Here is a 17382-nt window from a genome sequence, read left to right on the forward strand (position 1 = left end):
ATCCAAACCAAATCAACAAGGGATGGGTCAGCCCCTCTCCCTCTCTCCTTGAAAAATGCAAAATGGTCATTGGTTAAGTGCTTGGGAAGGTAAATAACCATTTCAGATAACCTTTTTAGCATTGCTTTTGCAAAAAAAAAAAAACACTCCATTAAACATATGAGCAATAAAAAGGCCCCACTGTTCATTTGGAAACAGCCTTAGGTCAAGGTCACAACACCAACACAATGATAGAGCATCATGCAACACATTACTATTAGTGCTATTAGCTGGGAAAGGACAACTATATCAGTCTAGTTGAATGTCAGCATTAATCATATGGGAGAAATAATGAAAAAGGGCATATCAATATGAACTCTAATGATTTCACTAGACATTGACATGAGATCCAGCAGCCTGCAACACTCAACACTGGCCCATTTCTCATGGTTCTTCAATAAATATCTCACATTTCACAAATTGAGTGGTATTTTACTGCAAAGGGAGAGTCTAGGTGATGGTTTGATGCTTTGGAGACCCAAATAGCTCCTCCATTATCCAATATCCAAGGTAGGTACCAATGACCAAAGCAAAGCTAAAATAGCATTTCTACCTATGTTCTATGTTTTAGGGCCTTGATTTCTACCAATAGCATCTTGATCTGTCATAATTAAAATGTAGACACTGATAGCTTCGAATCCATTAGCCAGCAGGCAGCAAGTGCAGATGTCGATTGTGGAAACTTTATCCTTCATTGAGATATGATAGCCTTTGCTCATAGTAAGTTCTGAATGATAAATGAAATGCAAAATTCTTTGAAAAAAAATACCTACATTTCATCCATGGGACTTCTTCAGTTCAGGGTCACAGTTACAGAGAAAAGTGGGTTTTGAATGTGGCAGTCAGCATTCAGATTTCAGACCACCAAAGATATGGGTTATCTCGGAACAAATATCTCACATTAACACATATTACAACAAAACCTGTTTCCACACAAGTACCTAATTACAAAGGCAAAAAAGCAACGAGATTTATTTATCACAGTCCCTATTGTTCTTTACTGTTATTATCAGGATCCAAGAGTTCAATTCCAGCCTACCCCCCAAGCCCTGGGATACCAGTAGCCGTCAGGTATTCTGCACCAGCATCTGAACACACCCCAGCCTTGGCTGTTACAAGCCAATTAAGCACTTGTGCATTTTGACAGCACATCAGCACTGATGCCATTCATTTTTTTTTTATGAACATGAACAGAAACACACTCCAACTCACCTTTACTGTTACAGTCTCCAATCTCAAGCCTCCTTGTCCTTCCGAAGTAGTTTCAGGAAATGTTCAGATATCTTCTAGGTCATGTCAGTCTTCTAAATATTCTCATATCAATATCCTCATGAAATTCATGAAATCCAAAGACAGCTCACTGCTTGTTGATCCTCAGCATCAGGACATGCCTAAGAGCTGGACTTTTTGCACGCGTTCCCCGCCAGGGGGCGCCACTGAGGAAGCACCCTCTGACGTCACGATAAAACTGCGCGCACTGTGCGCACGGTTCTGTAAGCAAGTAATATAGTGGTGGTTTCATGGTGGAAATTGGAATAAGTATTTTGACGTTGTAAAATTTTAAGCCGTTTTTGTGAAATTAATTGGTAAATGCATTTCAAAAGTATTTATTTAAAGTGTGAAAGGAGAATAATTTGGAGAATATGGATATTTTTGTTCCAATAGCTTATTATGTGAGACATGATCGGTACTAACGGGTACTTCTAAGAAGTAGTGAAGAAGTACCAAACAGCCTGCTCGCGTATATATCTTTCCCGAGCGAAAAAAACAAACATTCCAGTTTTTTGGCGCTTTTGTTTCAATTGTGGTGGTTCTGTTCGAAGGCCTATACAGATGGTGTTTGCGCAAAATTTCTAACGGAAAATCACCGACTATTTAGTGTCGACAGCTGCATATTAACTTTTTGAACACGCCTTCATCACTGCTTGTTTATTGGCTGTCTGTGGTATTGGGCTGTGTGGCTGTAGGTATATACCGTGTGTTGCTGGGTGATTGTGATAATATTTTGATGATTAACCTTTTCATTCAGCGGTAGAGACCCACAAGTTGACTCCATTATAAATATTGTCTCTTTATCATGAAACAGACTCAGAAACCTTGGCATGAATGCTCTCAGGCTCTCAAGAGAATGTTGAAATTCAGGTCTCAAAAGATTAAAATTACAATAATGAAATGTTTCACCTACCTTCCAAGCCATAAACACTCATACTGGTACTGGATGGAACTTAAAATAAAAAACAGGGGTGGATAATTAGGGGTTTGAAGCACCCCCTGGGATTTTCCACCAATGAAGTACCTACCTGTATGCTGCAGAGACCAGGGCCCTGTTTCACCGTTGATAGCAGCACGCTACTATCAAATTGCGCGAGCTGACGTAATGTGATGAGGTCACACTAATGACGTTTCGTGTAATCCGTGAGCTGCGTTTGGAACAGAGTTGCTGTTTCGTTGAATGCGATGTGTTTGATCGCACGGCCGTGAAGCTGTTGGCAGCAATATTTGATGACATCACACAGATTGACGGTGTCATGGTTTGCTGATGTTTCCATGGAAACCCAATTTGACACGTGTGATAGCAGCGTGCTGCTATCACCGGTGAAACAGGGCCCAGAATAGCATGGTCTGTGTTGCACATATTGATGCTGAAGCTATACCTACCTACCTATCAAATGTCTTTCAGATAACCTACCGAGTGTTCACATTCATCACAAATGCAGTCATTCTCCGGTATATTACATCTGATGTCCTGGGCATCATCAATGTCAGGTATGCACCCTTTACTTTTTTCCTATCATGCATCAGTGATGCATCCAATGTCTGAGTTCCTAAGTAGAACATATGCTATTTTCTCACCAGAACTGTAGTGTGTACTCCATAAGAAAAATGCTAATTTTTCGTATGTTTCTAGTTGAACAGAGTTTGCTCTTATTTTCTAGTTATTGTATAAAATGAAGTAATATACGGTTATCTTCATAAGCATGTACCGAATTACCTGTTCCTTTTGACTGACATTCAGTTCTTTATTTAAGTGTAGTTTTAAAGTAGGTAAATCAATTCTGTTCAAAGTTCTGAAGCCCTAGTCTGCTTCCCAGGCTGGCTCTACTCTACTCGACTGACACCTTTGTCAGTGTGGAGGCTTTCCGTCGGGCGGCGCTGGGCGTGACAGAGAGCAGCACGTGGCGCCAGGCCATCAACTTGGTGTGGCTCAGGTACATCGTTCCGGTCCGGACATCAGTTTAACTCGAAATGGTCACAGCTGTTGGGAGAAGCTGCATATCGGCAGTTCCCAGCAAGAACATCCCAAGTGTTAAATTTTCGAAACTGTGATTTTCATACCATTCGACTCAGCTCGACGAGCTGAGTCGAATGGTATAGAAATCTCAATTTCAAAAATTTGACACTTAGGATGTGCTTGCTGGGAACTGTCGATATAGGTACCTACTTCAAAAACAGGTGTTGTTGTGGAATGTGGACTGTGGAGGCAGTCAATGGGTAGCAGCTAATCGGCACAGTTCTGTTGAGTAGTAGTGGTTTTAAATGGTCATTGCCTCGATAAATGACGTTTATTTCTTCAGATGTGGGGATCGTCATAGGCACATAAGTATGTAATGTTTTATTGCCAGTGAATTGAGTGTATTATAAAAGAGCAGTGTTGTAATTGCCTCTGACTGACGCCCCGCTCCCCTGTTAGCGTGCCCGTGTCAGCGGCGGTGTCGGCGGCGCTGGCCGGCCTCTGGCTGCACGCGCTCAGCCAGCCGGCGCCCGAGGTGACCTCAGAGTACCGTCTGGGCGTGTGGGTCACCGCGGCCATGGTTGTACTGGAGACGGCCGCCCAGCCGCTGGTCATCCTGGCGCAGGCCATGCTCTTTGTCAAATTGAAGGTGAATGACGGCGGTGGGGTGACGCAGAGGAGAGGAACAGGGTGTCAGGGGAAAATATTTGAGGCGCGTCGGTTCCCCGATGACTCTGCTCGACTGCTATATGCTCGATGACTCTGCTATATCAGTGAAATTATATCCGAAGCTCAAATCGCCTGCTGCGACAGTCGTTTGCGGATCGTCGATCGTTCACACCGCGTTAATGTACTGTATTCTCCCTACCTTGCTGGCATATGTGGATTATCTCTGACTCTCTTATCGTCTTCTCGCCCCTCCCCATCTCCTCTCACCACTCTCTCACCCACCCGCTCTCCCTCTCTCCCAAGGTGGTAGCCGACATGGTCACTCTGTGCAGTCGGGTGGCGCTCAAAGCCTGGCTGATCGCCCTGTACCCGTCCCACGCCATCTGGGCCTACTGTGTGGGCCACGCGGTCAGCTCCGCTCTCCTCGTGGTCATCTATTACGGCACCCTGCTCTGGCACGTCCGCTCACCGGATAACTGTCTACCGGTGAAGTCGGCGAGCGAGCTGGGACCCAGACTGGTGCCGGGACAGGTGAGGCCAGTGAACTACATATTTGTAAAGGGGCGGGGTTTCAAATGTAGTCAAGCGTTTTCGCGGTCATAGTGGTTTCTTTTGGCCAAGTCGTCGCATTCTTCGTTTCATTTAGCTAGAACTTTAGGTCTAAGGCCTCTTAGACTGCAGTCAAACGGTATTAAGACCTACCTGTGTTACAGACAGCTCACGGCAGCGCTGGTTCGAGTATCCTCAGAAATAGAGCCAAAGTTGTGCTGCCACGTTTTCCCAGCAACCGCGTCTGCCTCTAACATTTCCTGTCGCGACGGTGGCGATGTGACCCGTGCTGCCATCTCTCTTCACTGATCAGTAATACCTCTCCACAAGTAAGCACACACTCCTCTGATATTAGCCAATTATACTCGTAGCTACTCTTCATCTCCGCTATAAGTCCTTACTGCCAGTCGTTGTGATCTTCATCTTGGTGTCTTTTTTTGTCATTCGGTTTGTTTTGTTGCCCAGCTTCTATCCTTCTGGCCATCTCTCCCCTTCTCGCCAGTCACTGGAAGGGGACAGTTTGGCACCTCTCCTCCAGCTGGTGCCTGACAGCTCCCTCCCCCTCCAGCCGGTGTCTGCGGTGGCGGGCCGGGTGCTACACGACCTACTCCGCGCTATGAGTCTGACCCTACCCCCTCTTCCTCCAGCCGGTGTCTGCCGCGGGGGGCCGGGTTCTGCACGACCTGCTGCGCGCCATGAGCCTGCTCTGTCTGGTTGCCGTCACGTTCGGCTGGAGCTACTCCCACCTGCTGCTGCGGCTGTACGGAGGCGCCCTGCTGACCGCCGGTCCGGCCGTCAGTCTGCTGCGCGCCCAGTGCGCCTACGTGCTCCTACTGGCGGTGAACGGAGTGCTGGAGTGCTACACGTTCGCAGTGATGCGCCAGGAACAGATCAATGGGTAAGTGCCGTGGAGGGTTTATGGAAGGCAGTCGGGAAATGGTCGGGGCTTAGTAAGGAGTGAGGTAAATTAGTCGGTAGAGGCTGAGCGGATTAGGAAATGACGTTCTCATGTTGGTTTTTGTTGTTAGACTGCCTTTTGCGGCTAAAGGCGAAGTGGAAAGGCTGGCCAGTCGTGTCGATAAAGTGAAGCTAGGAACGTTACTATCGGGCGCTTTGACAGGTGTTGTGGCGTTTTCCGGTGTTTCAGGTATAACCGGAAGATGGTGCTGCTATCTGTGATATTCGTCATCTCGACAGGGATCTTTACTAGGCTATTCGGCGGGGTTGGATTGATCCTCGCCAACTGCGTCAATATGCTGACCAGGATATACGTTTGGTGAGTTTTTGTGTTTTTGAATAGATTTGATTTGTCCTAATTGGTCTAATTATTTACATCATTATCCAATCTGTCATGGATAGTCAATATCACGCTTTATTCGCCGATCTCGATATACTTGGATCTCGTTACTTCACCCGTCCATCGACTGATACGAATGTCTGCTGTCCCCAATAGTGTCCTGTACCCCTCTCAATTCTCATCCCGTGCCCTCCCCGTATGCTGCTGGTTCCCGATACAGTGTCCCGTGCCACTCTCAACCATCATGTCTTCGTCCCATTTTCTGCTGCTGCTGCCCGCTCGCCCCGTCCAGTGTGTTGCTGGCGCTTGATGCAGTGTCCCGTACCCCTTTCACCCTGTCCCCACCCCGTGTGTCGCTGATGCCCGATACAGTGTCCCGTACCTCTCTCGTATGTATGTATTGTATGTATTACCTTCATGGACAATCCACGCGGGGCGTGGCGATTACAGTCCGATTACTCTCACCCTGTCCCCGCCCCGTGTGTCGCCAGTTACCGGTTCGTGGCCGGTCTGCCGCTGGAGCCGGCGGTGTCCGTGCCGCCGCTGCTCGGTCTCCGCCCGCCGCCCGCCGTGGCTGCCGCGCTGGTGACCGCCGGCCTGCTGGCAGCCGGCTCCGAGAGCTGGCTGTATAGTCTCTCTTGAAAGTATCGCGTCCTGGGCTGCGGCGGCTCAGCGAACTATTCCATTCAGTTTGAGGACCCCAGTAGGGAGGTCATGGCCTGTATCATAAAAAGTACGCTGTAACACGATTTCACGCCAGCGGTAGAAGGAAAATTGCTATATGACGCAGGCCCCAGCGGCTGACAACTGGGTCAAAACAGGCGGAGGCCGGCCAAAGGTCATGCTCGTATCGCTCTCCCTTGACCCCGTCCACCGCCCCAGGCGGATACCGGTGCCTCTTGGGCTCACCAGCCGGACGCTCATTGGTGTGCCTTTCTGGGCGCCAATCACTCAGTGTGCGTGACGCGTAAAATCACAACGAAGCGAAGTTCCGCCATAACCCCAGTGGCGGATCCAGGGGAGGGCAAATAGGGCAATTGCCCTCCACAAAGGACATCATTTTTAACATTACGTCTATGGCAGTGCATGAAAAGAGACAATAAATTGTGATGGTTTGCCCCTCCCAAAACTTTGGGTTGGATCCGCCTATACATAACCCTTACTGTAATGAGGCCTTCTGAATGACGTAAACAGGTCATGCGGGGTGTGGGGGGGGGGAGGAAGCCTGGCATCAAATAAGTTTTTAAAAAGAACATGGCTGAACAGCATTATTTTTTCTTTTTTGTCGCCGTTCGTTAACCGGCTCATTAAAAAGAGAGAACTTCAAATATAAGACTAAATGGCTAGACAGCGAATTGGCGAACTGGCTAGAGAGATAATTCTTGTTTTTGAATCCGCTTACGAGTGCATGTGCAAGCACGGATGCATTCTGTTAGCGGGTGCAACAGATGATTTTTTAGGTATATGCGCACGAGTTTCCGGATTTTACCCCCCCCCCCCAAAAAAAAAAAATGTGACAGTCGTGCCGATGACGAGTCAAATTGCTAACTTTGCAATGAAACAAATCTCAACAAATCCTCTGCGAGTAGGGTGGCCTCCGTTGACCACATGCTTAGCTACCATCACAAGTAACCGGATGGCGACTGCCACCCCCCCCCCCCCATCCCTCCGCAGTCCGCAACCACTTCCCTCGGCCCGCTGCGCCGGCTGCCTCCGCGTGTCAGGCTTCGGTCAGTGCTACCAGCGCGGCGGCTCTCAAACCTTTCCGCTCAACCGCGGCTGGGACAGGTGGCGCCTTCCTTCGGAGTCGCGATACTTTCAAGAGAGACTATACCCCAGCTCCGCCGCCGCCCATGTGGCTGTGGGCGCGCTCTGTGGGGCCGCCGTGGTGGCCGCGGCAGTGTACAGCGAGCCCCGCCTCCTCCAGGCGGTCAAGGAGCGGGTCGGGGATAAACTGAAGCGCAGCTAGCGGGGAGTGCTACTCACATGGTCACGCAGGGAATAGGGGTTGTTTTGTTGTGATATTTATGTGCATTTTGGGTTGAATATACACCGTGCCTGTCAGTAGAGTGGATCTATTAATTTTAAGACTGGTGCGACTGCAGGGGGCGTTGAGGCTATCGGCCATTTGAGAGCTGGACAGTGCTTGAAAGCAACTTCCTACCGATGAATTTTGGCATTCAGATCCTAATTATAGCCATTTGTGATGAACGATGGCGATGCAGGGGACGGCAGGGGAGGTGAAGGGATGGCACCTCCCTGGAGCTTATGGTAATCGCGGAAGCCCATTACCGTTTACCACCACTGCATAGCCAAAGTGGTAAGACCGGAGAGACGCGATCAGGCCGGATTGCCAGTTGTCGATTCCTCTATCGTTGTAGAGGTCGCTTGCAAAGTGAGATGACTGCTTTTCGTAGAGGGCGGTAAAATCGTGGCCGGTTAGCGTCTGGTGGGGCTTGTAGGCTAATGATGGGCACGACCGGGTGCTGTATGCTATGTGTGGTGACAGCGGCGTTCCTGAGCGTAGGGTGTATCTCTTGCTCTGAAGTCCAGAAGTCCTTATCGTTCTTGTGCATTCACTTTGTCAGTGCCTGATGTCAGTGTCAGTGTTTGTCAGTGTTTCATTCTGTAGCAGACATGCAGTCATATTTGGTTAAATAGAACCTTGCAGTCTGAGGCAGTCTTTTCATTACAGTACCTCATTACAGCGTCTCATTCATTACAGTTCAATATTTAGAAATGCAAGACATTACACATTAGGGCCGATCGGGCATAGAAATACAAAACAACAGTATACGCTCGCTGGCTATTATTCTGAGACTCAGCATTGAACCTGCCATCACTACAATACAGGAGGCGACAGGTGTAGAGGTGATGTCATACTCATTTATCAAGTTCTGCTGACTTGACCCACAAGTTGACTCCATTATAAATATTGTCTCTTTATCATGAAACAGACTCAGAAACCTTGGCATGAATGCTCTCAGGCTCTCAAGAGAATGTTGAAACTCAGGTCTCAAAAGATTAAAATTACAATAATGAAATGTTTCACCTACCTGACCTTCCATTGCCATAAACACTCATACTGGTACTGGATGGAACTTAAAATAAAACAGGGGTGGATAATTAGGGGTTTGTAGCACCCCCTGGGATTTTCAGAATTCTCTACCGCTGAATAAAAAGGTTAATCATCAAAATATTATCACAATCACCCAGCAACACACGGTATATACCTACAGCCACACAGCCCAATACCACAGACAGCCAATAAACAAGCAGTGATGGAGGCGTGTTCAAAAAGTTAATATGCAGCTGTCGACACTAAATAGTCGGTGATTTTCCGTTAGAAATTTTGCGCAAACACCATCTGTATGGGCCTTCTAACAGAACCACCACAATTGAAACAAAAGCGCCAAAAAACTGGAATGTTTGTTTTTTTCGCTCGGGAAAGATATATACGCAGCCTGCTCGGCTACGATCGTCAGCTGTCCTTTGGAGCTGGACTTCAACGCTGTAAAAAAAATATGTGCTGAATTAATTTTTAGTTTCACCAAAATATGAGCAATTTATCATTTCTTTTTCATTTTTGTAATTATTGTTGAGTGAAGAGATATGTTGCTAGTTCTGACAATATAAATTATTAATTAAAAAAACGAAATGCGACGGTAAGTATCTGCTACTAAATTATCACTAAAACCAAATACATGAAGAATCTTGCTACCATTGCTTATAAAACGTGCTTATCAATACACAAATGTTTTATTTCAGACGAGAAGGATTCATTTGCCTGAAGTCTTGCGTCATGTGCTACTGCTTTGATTCCAAAGACGCTCTCCGGGTCGGGGTAATTTAGTTCTTCATCGATCGATAAGATTTTGATTCCATTGATATCCAAATTTCCCACAGCCGGCAATGGGAATCTCCTGTCGGTGTAAACGCCACGATAGTCCCATCCAACTCAAACACTGGGGAATATCCCCGCACTTTTGAGGACGGAAATCTATGGACCTGCTCGAAAAATAGTGGATAAGATACGGCGAGTTTTATGGTTGGGTCTCCCTTCCGAGGCACATATTTACGGGGGATATTGGGTCATATTCCCCCGGTCATATTCCCTGTGAAGGTGCCCAGGTTGCTGCCGCTCGAATTTTGGTCGCCTACTTAACAAAACCTCCGTTGGTGCCATCTCAGTTTCCTCGAGGTCAGGCAACCTTCACACGCCGTTGGCTACCTTGGCTGGCCGGCGACTCGTTCCCCTCGTGGCGACGCTCTTGACATCCAGTCAAAAGTTGGAGTGGCTGGCGCCCCCAGTGGGGGCCGGGGAAGGGGCAGTGGGCCTCCACGTTGCTCTCTTCCCGAGCCTATGGTGACTTGGCTCAACTCTCCTCAATAGAATCTGGATTCTGCACGCTGTATTAACATGGGCGTAGACACCACTACGGACAATACGGACAGTGGGTGTGACAATCAGTAGTGCCATTCATATAGAGGGTGTCATATATGAGCGGAGAGGCAACAGTACAGCTGAGCGGAGAGACAACATTAAAACAACAGTACAGCTGACGTTGCATGGAGCTGCAGGCAACCGGACAGCGGAGGCTTGCGAAAAATAAACAATTCGTCACTTCAACGTATAAACAATAGTAAAAGCAACATAAACACACATTCTCATGGTCGAACCCATGCACTAGCGGCTCACGGCGGGCACAGGCACGCAGTGCGGTAGCGGTACCGGATCACACGTCATGGGCGTTGTCTCAGCATAGGTTGTTCGCAATCTAGTTGAAGCCTAAGAAGACGGCCAGTGGGGTCTCACTGATGCTGAGGCGACCTCGGAGACGATGCGTCGCCCCTCCTGTCGGCGACCTGCGGTGAGCAGGACTCCAGATAGCTGTCTGGCACGTTGCCGACACTGCCAGACGCTGTCAGCAGGCCTCACTTCTGCAAGTGATGTGCAGATGGACGCCAGGTGACTTCGTCTGCAGGCGATTCCGGAGACCGCGGCCTCACCAGGCAGTACCACCTGCATCGCCATGTCGGTGTTTCTAGAAATGGAAAAATAACAGTATCGGTGAAGGACAAGCAATACAATGTATTCTGTTTTCCTCTCTTGCAGGTATACGTAATCTACAATTATCATTGTTCCTATTTCATTCAACTGAACCTGAAAATTCCATATTGGCACATTGTTTGACTAAATCTGTGTAGTTGGAAACAGGGGCGACGCCACGGTGCGACGACTGGAGGGGACATTGACCATTTTGGAGGGGCTCGGACCATTTCAAGTTGATTCTTTCCATGCAACGCCATAGGCGTAATGTTAAAAATTTTAAAAAGTGGAGGGACGAGATCCCCTCCGTCCCCCCCCCCCCTGTGGCGACGCCCTTGGTTGGGAAGCAGATTGTTTGAAATACATGTTTGGCTGAACAGTGCAGAAAATATTTCATTGATCACTATAGCTGCAACAAAAAGACTGAGACAGAAAACATTTGCGCTTACCTGGCTCCTTAGACAGTCCCGCGCAACGGAAGTGGTACCATTTATCACAGCCGTCGCATCTGACCATTGGTGCTGCACTGATGCTGCTGCACTCCCCACATTCCCAGTACATTAGGAGCGTGTTGGCTGTGAAAAGATTACATGAGTCATGGCGCATACATGAATAGTAAGATGTTTTATATGTTTAACATCGCATAGCAAAGACAAAACAGCTGGGAGTCAAGTGTAAGCCAAAGTGTAAGCCCTGCCATGTTTTGCAGACTGGATTTTAAGCAAGAAAAGCTTTGCTAAAAATGACGCTTGACGAAGCCTCATCCTACTGGGCTGTCTGACATGTCTCCCTGTAAAAAGCATGTGGCCCTTATATTGTATATATGATGAATATGTTAATAATGCAGAGAAAACACAGTATAAATTATACCCAACGTTTCATCTTAATCGACTTTGTCAAGGGTGTTTGAACAGCTTGAGATGAGTGAAGTGTAAGGGTACCTAGGTACATCTGAAAATAAACTGAATCTGCGTTCAATAAACATTGATTTTGATAATACATTTCACAACTCAACTGCTAATAAGTTAGCACGACAGATAACTAACAATCGCATGAAGAACTTCTTGATTCGCCTTGACATCACATTGTCGTCCGAACGATGCGATGCGATGCGATGGTTATCGGAGGTTTAGCCTTTGTATCGGCACCTCCTTGAGTTCTTAAACTTTAACTTTTACTTTGATCGATGGGTTGCATTGTTATGGTTGGTTTGTGTGGCTAGGATTCTCACTAGGGGACAGGATTGGGTGTTGGGAGGATGAAGGTCAATTAGGATGGAGAAGTTTGTTTTATTTCCAGCAGTCTTCTTTTCTTCCACTAGACATGTATGCAGTGCCTTCCCTCTGTAACATTGTTTCTGTCTCGTCCGCAGGACTAGATATGTCCAACATTCACTGAATTCCGAATACAGAATATCGAAATGGCGCGCATGCCTATCTATGTTGGACATATCTTAATTTGCAATCAAGCATAACGTCGAAACCCGAGCCTCGAACCATGGCAACAGCCTGCCCATTCAGCGGCTGTGAATACGTCGTCGCTGCAGATACCGCACCTATCGTGGTCGTACAACTTCTTCAAATGCACCAGTCCGAGGCCCATACCCGGCCTACAGTGAGCATTACTGCCGAAAAGGTCACCAGACCGCGCGTGACAGCTGCCGGATCCAGCGAGGACTGGGAGTATTTCACCAGCCGATGGACGGAGTACAAGAAAGCCACCGGACTCACCGATACAGACTGCGTCATCCAGCTGCTTGAATGCTGCGACGAAGGCCTCCGCAGGGACCTCACCAGATTCTCGGGGGGCTCCCTCTCATCCAAGGACGAACAGACTGTCTTGGCCGCAATGCGAAGTCTCGCCGTCCGCGAGGAAAACCTCGCAGTGGCTCGCGTCCAGCTCCACAACATGACGCAGGAGCACGAAGAGCCGGTCAGGGCGTTCGCCGCTCGTCTTCGCGGGCAGGCGGCTGTCTGTAAGTTTCACGTCACCTGCGAATGCGGACGGGTCGTCAGCTACCAGGATGAAGTCACACGCGATACGCTCGCCAGGGGGCTAGCGGACAGGGATATTCAACTGGACCTCCTCGCCCAAGGCCAGACACCGATCCCCCTGGAAGAGACCATTCGTTTCGTCGAAGCAAAAGAGGCTGGTAAGCGATCCGCTCAGACGCTGGGTCAGTCTCAAGGTGTGGCCGCCGCCCGCAGCCAGTACCGGCGAGCGAAAGCGAGCATCGGCGAGCAGGAGCGGCGAGTATCAGCTGGCGATGCTGGCCGTCAACAGAGTTCAGTCGCAGGACCGGCCGACGTCTGCCAATATTGTCGTCGGACAGGTCATGGCGTAAAAGCCTCTGTCGCGGTTCGCGCTAAATCCTGTCCCGCCTACCGCAGCCAGTGCCGTCATTGCAGACGCCGGGGCCACTTCACCGAGGCCTGCCTGCAGCGACAGGCAGCCGGTATCGCGACTACACATCCGGAGGGCGATGATGACGCTCCCAGTGACGCTCTCTGTAGCCTCAGAGACTCAACGCACGACACGGTAGCTTCATGCACCGCCGCAGCCATGCGGCACCACATGTACGACGACATCACCCAGAGCTGGTGTCAGCAACCCAGCCAGCCCCAGCCGTCGATTAAACTGGACCTCTCGCTCCAACCGGCCGATTACGGCGCCCTGGGCCTCCAGTGCACGGTCAGCCAGGCCACCATCACTCAGGAAGTCATCGCCGACACAGGCTGTCAGAGCTGTCTGGCGGGCATCTCTCTCATGCGACGCCTTGGCGTCACGGAGGCTGACCTCGTCCCGACGTCCCTGAGGATGCACGCAGCAAACGGCGATCCCATCGACATCCGCGGAGCGTTGATCCTACGTATATCCGGCCACCGCGACGGCATTCGGCGGGAGACTCGACAGTTCGTGTACATCACGCCGAACTGCGACACCATGTACCTCAGTCGAGATGCCTGTCGTGACCTCGGCATGATCGACGCCGCTTTCCCCGCTGTCGGGCTCGCGTCTATCTCCGCGGATGGGATCGGCATCGACGAGTACAACGCATGTTCCTGTCCTCGCCGTCAGACGCCTCCGCCTAAGCCAACAGAGCTACCTATGCCGGCAACGGAGAGCAACGTCGACGCCCTGCGTCAGTGGCTGGCCGACTATTACTCTGCGAGCACGTTCAACACCTGTGAACATCAGCCACTCACGCCGATGGACGGTCCACCCCTGCGCATCATGCTCAGACCTGACGCCGAGCCAGTGGCCCACCACAAGGCTATCCCAGTACCACTGCACTGGCAGACGGAGGTCAAGGCCGCCCTGGATCGCGACGTGCAGCTGGGGGTCATCGAGCCCGTACCGATTGGTGAGCCGGTGACCTGGTGCCACCGGATGGTCGTCGTCTCCAAGAAGTCGGGAAGCCCTCGCCGTTGCGTCGACCTTCAGCCCCTGAACCGCTGCGCCGCAAGAGAGACGCATCATACCCCAAGTCCCTTCCACCAAGCCCGGTCTGTGCCGAGGTCGACCTACAAGACGATACTGGACGCCTGGAATGGCTACCATTCGGTGCCCCTACACGAGGAAGATCGACACCTCACCACTTTCCTGACCCCTTGGGGCCGATACCGTTACTGCGCGGCACCCCAGGGCTACATCTCCAGCGGTGACGGGTACACGCGCCGCTATGACGAGATCGTGATGGCGGCAAACCTGTCACACGACTGCTACACGAAATGCATCGACGACACCCTTCTCTGGGGAGACAGCATCGAGGAGGTGTTCTGGCGCACTGTGGAATGGCTGGACATGTGTGGCCGTTCCGGCATCACGCTGAACAGCGAGAAGTTTGTCTTCGCCCAGAAGACAGCGGAATTCGCTGGGTTTGAAATCACGCCTGACACAGTCCGCCCGTCTCATGCCTTCCTTCAGAGCATCACCGAGTTCCCCACTCCCAGGAACCTGACAGACGTCCGCGCGTGGTTCGGGGTCGTCAATCACGTCGCCTACGCATTCGCCATGGCGGATGCCATGCTGCCGTTCCGGGAACTCCTGAAGCCCGGCAAGTTCACGTGGACGGATGAACTCCAGGCACTGTTCGACATGTCGAAACGGACCATCGTCGAGGAGGTCACGAAGGGTGTCCAGATCTTCGAGACAGATCGCCCAACCGTCCTGGCCACCGACTGGTCCCGTACTGGTATCGGTTTCTGGTTACTCCAGAAATACTGCACATGCGCCGGTCGGTCACCACTCTGCTGCGCTGAGGGCTGGAAGACCACGCTGGTGGGAAGCCGCTTTACATCCGGCGCTGAATCTCGGTACGCCCCGGTCGAGGGCGAGGCGCTGGCAGTGGCCGACGCCCTCGAGAAAACGCGCTTCTTCGTGCTCGGCTGCAGCGACCTCACGGTCGTTGTTGACCACAAACCCCTCGTGAAGATTTTCGGGGACCGATCACTGGTCGACCTGCCCAACGCCCGTCTCCGTAATCTCAAGGAAAAGACCCTCCGGTTCAGATTCGACATCAGCTATCTCCCCGGAGTCAAGAACCGCGTTCCCGACATCGCGTCCCGGTACCCAACCGGCGCTCCCATCGGCATAAGCCTCTCCGACGACGTCACCGTCGACGATGCTGGCGAGGTAGCGGCAGCCGCCATCACCACGATCCGGTCTGTCACCTGGGACCGCGTGAGGGACGCAACGGCAGGCGATCCGTCGATGATGCGACTTCTCGAACTGATCGAGGGAGGGCTACCAGCCCACCGCCACGAGATGCCTGAGGAGCTCCGAGAGTATCATTCGCTCCGTGATGGCCTATACACCAGCGACGGCATCATCCTGTATGATCAGCGAATCGTCATCCCACCCAGCCTCCGCGAGGAGGTGCTCCAGAGTCTCCACGGTGCGCACCAAGGGATCGGCATGATGCTCGCGCGCGCGGCCGTAAGCGTGTACTGGCCCGGCATCACGTCAGCTATTCGGCGCGCCCGTGAACGATGCCACACGTGCAACCGGAACGCCCCATCGCAGCCATGGGCCCCACCTGAGGACATCAGTTACCCAGAGTACCCGTTCCAGCAACTATGCGCGGACTACTTTACACACTGCGGCCGTACGTACCTCGTCATCGTTGATCGTTATTCTAACTGGCCAATCGTTGAGAGAGCACAAGATGGCAGCGCAGGCCTCCGAGACTGTCTCTACCGCGTCTTCAGCACATTTGGCATCGCTGAGGAGCTGACGAGCGATGGCGGGCCGGAGTTCACTGCCCACGAGACACAGGCGTTTCTGGCCGACTACGGTGTTCGTCACCGCCGCTCCTCTGTGGCATTCCCACACGCGAACTGTCGCGCTGAGGTTGGCGTCAAAACCGTCAAACGCATGATCGAAGGCAACACAGGTGACAACGGGGAACTGAACGTGCGACGCTTCCAGCGCGCCATGCTGAACTACCGCAACACTCCCGACCCCACGACAGGGCTGTCGCCGGCCCAATGCGTGTTCGGTCGTCCGGTGCGAGACTTCATCCCGATACCCCCCGGTCAGTACCGTCCTCATCCCACGTGGCGCGAAACCCTGAGTGCTCGTGAGGAGGCACTCCGGAACCGCCACATGCGGGACCACGAACGCTGGTCCGCACATACGAGGCGACTACCTCCACTGACCGTCGGTGATGCCGTCCGCCTCCAAAACCAAATCGGAAGATATCCCAGGAAGTGGGACAAAACTGGCCGCGTCGTGGAGGTGCGACAACATAACCAGTACATGGTCCGGGTCGACGGCAGCGGCCGAATGACATTGCGCAACAGGCAGTTCCTGCGCAAATACACTCCGGTTGTTCCGGCTCGTCGTCAGCACACCCGAATGGACGAACTGCTCGACGACTTCCGCCGACATCCAACACGCGTGTCACAGTCGCACGCGAACTCTGGACTGACGCCACCCACTTCTCCACCTGCGGCGCAACCCCCCGGCTCTCCGACTCCAGTGGTCGGCCAGATGCCGGCGACGCCGCCGCGGGCGCCCCGTGGCAGGCCCCCGACACCGCGTCCACCCGCGCCATCGCCGCCTGTGGTGTTATCCCCGCGCGAGCGAGATGCGTCGCCGCCCCTTGTGTCCCCACAGTGTGTGACGCCGTCACCGTCCATGTCGACTTCACCACCACATCGCGTGTCCCCGCATGCGTTGTCGCCCGGTCATGCCACGCCGTCGCCGCCGGCCATGCCGCCCCCTGCCGCGCCAGGCTCGCAGCCGCTGAGAGATACTGAACCCGACCGTCCCCGTCGCAGTGATCGCCCGCGCCAAATGCCGATCCGCTATCGCGACCCCAATTTCACGCGCTGACTGTGCCACTGACTCCCTATCATTGTCAAACTCGGCAGTTGTTTGCGATGTTCGGATATGTTCCGCGTTTAGTGTTTGATCGTTGTCCCGGCTCGTTTTCCAGCCGGTCCACTCGTTCTGGTTGCCTAGAAGCTGTGTTTTGTTGCCCCCTGGGCTATTTGTTTGTTCGCGCTCCCGTGAATGCGACCCGTCGTTTGGCCTTTCGGC

General features: G+C 51.7%; 2 protein-coding genes and 1 long non-coding RNA gene across 4 annotated transcripts in view; 1 reads left to right on the plus strand and 2 right to left on the minus strand.

Annotated features, from left to right (window-relative positions):
• LOC122388715 (nuclear hormone receptor HR96-like) overlaps positions 1–1523 on the minus strand; it is a 32133-nt gene extending 30610 nt beyond the window's left edge. Inside the window, exon 1 of one of the 2 annotated variants that reach the window (XM_043380074.1) lies at positions 1252–1523. The gene's annotated coding sequence lies outside the window, so the exon portion shown is untranslated. The remainder of the gene's footprint in view (positions 1–1251) is intronic. The other variant, XM_043380075.1, reaches the window with a different exon arrangement.
• A 460-nt stretch (positions 1524–1983) lies between these two features.
• On the plus strand, positions 1984–8462 carry LOC122388719 (protein RFT1 homolog). The gene is made up of 9 exons (XM_043380088.1): positions 1984–2002; positions 2720–2805; positions 3132–3248; positions 3731–3920; positions 4244–4471; positions 5137–5387; positions 5637–5765; positions 6278–6414; positions 7619–8462. Exons 4-9 carry the CDS (start codon positions 3849–3851, stop codon positions 7753–7755), a joined length of 954 nt encoding a protein of 317 aa, XP_043236023.1. The 5' UTR covers positions 1984–2002; positions 2720–2805; positions 3132–3248; positions 3731–3848; the 3' UTR covers positions 7756–8462.
• Positions 8463–10181: 1719 nt separating this feature from the next.
• LOC122388720 lies at positions 10182–12158 on the minus strand. Its single transcript, XR_006257859.1, has 3 exons — positions 11883–12158; positions 11286–11411; positions 10182–10831 (listed from the first exon to the last, which is right to left on the minus strand). It is a non-coding gene; the product is annotated as an uncharacterized LOC122388720 (long non-coding RNA).
• Between the last annotated feature and the right edge of the window lie 5224 nt (positions 12159–17382).

Source organism: Amphibalanus amphitrite, unplaced genomic scaffold (assembly GCF_019059575.1).
Source record: "Amphibalanus amphitrite isolate SeventyFive unplaced genomic scaffold, NRLGWU_Aamphi_draft 000333F_arrow, whole genome shotgun sequence".
In the NCBI taxonomy this organism is placed as follows: Eukaryota; Metazoa; Arthropoda; class Thecostraca; order Balanomorpha; family Balanidae; genus Amphibalanus; species Amphibalanus amphitrite.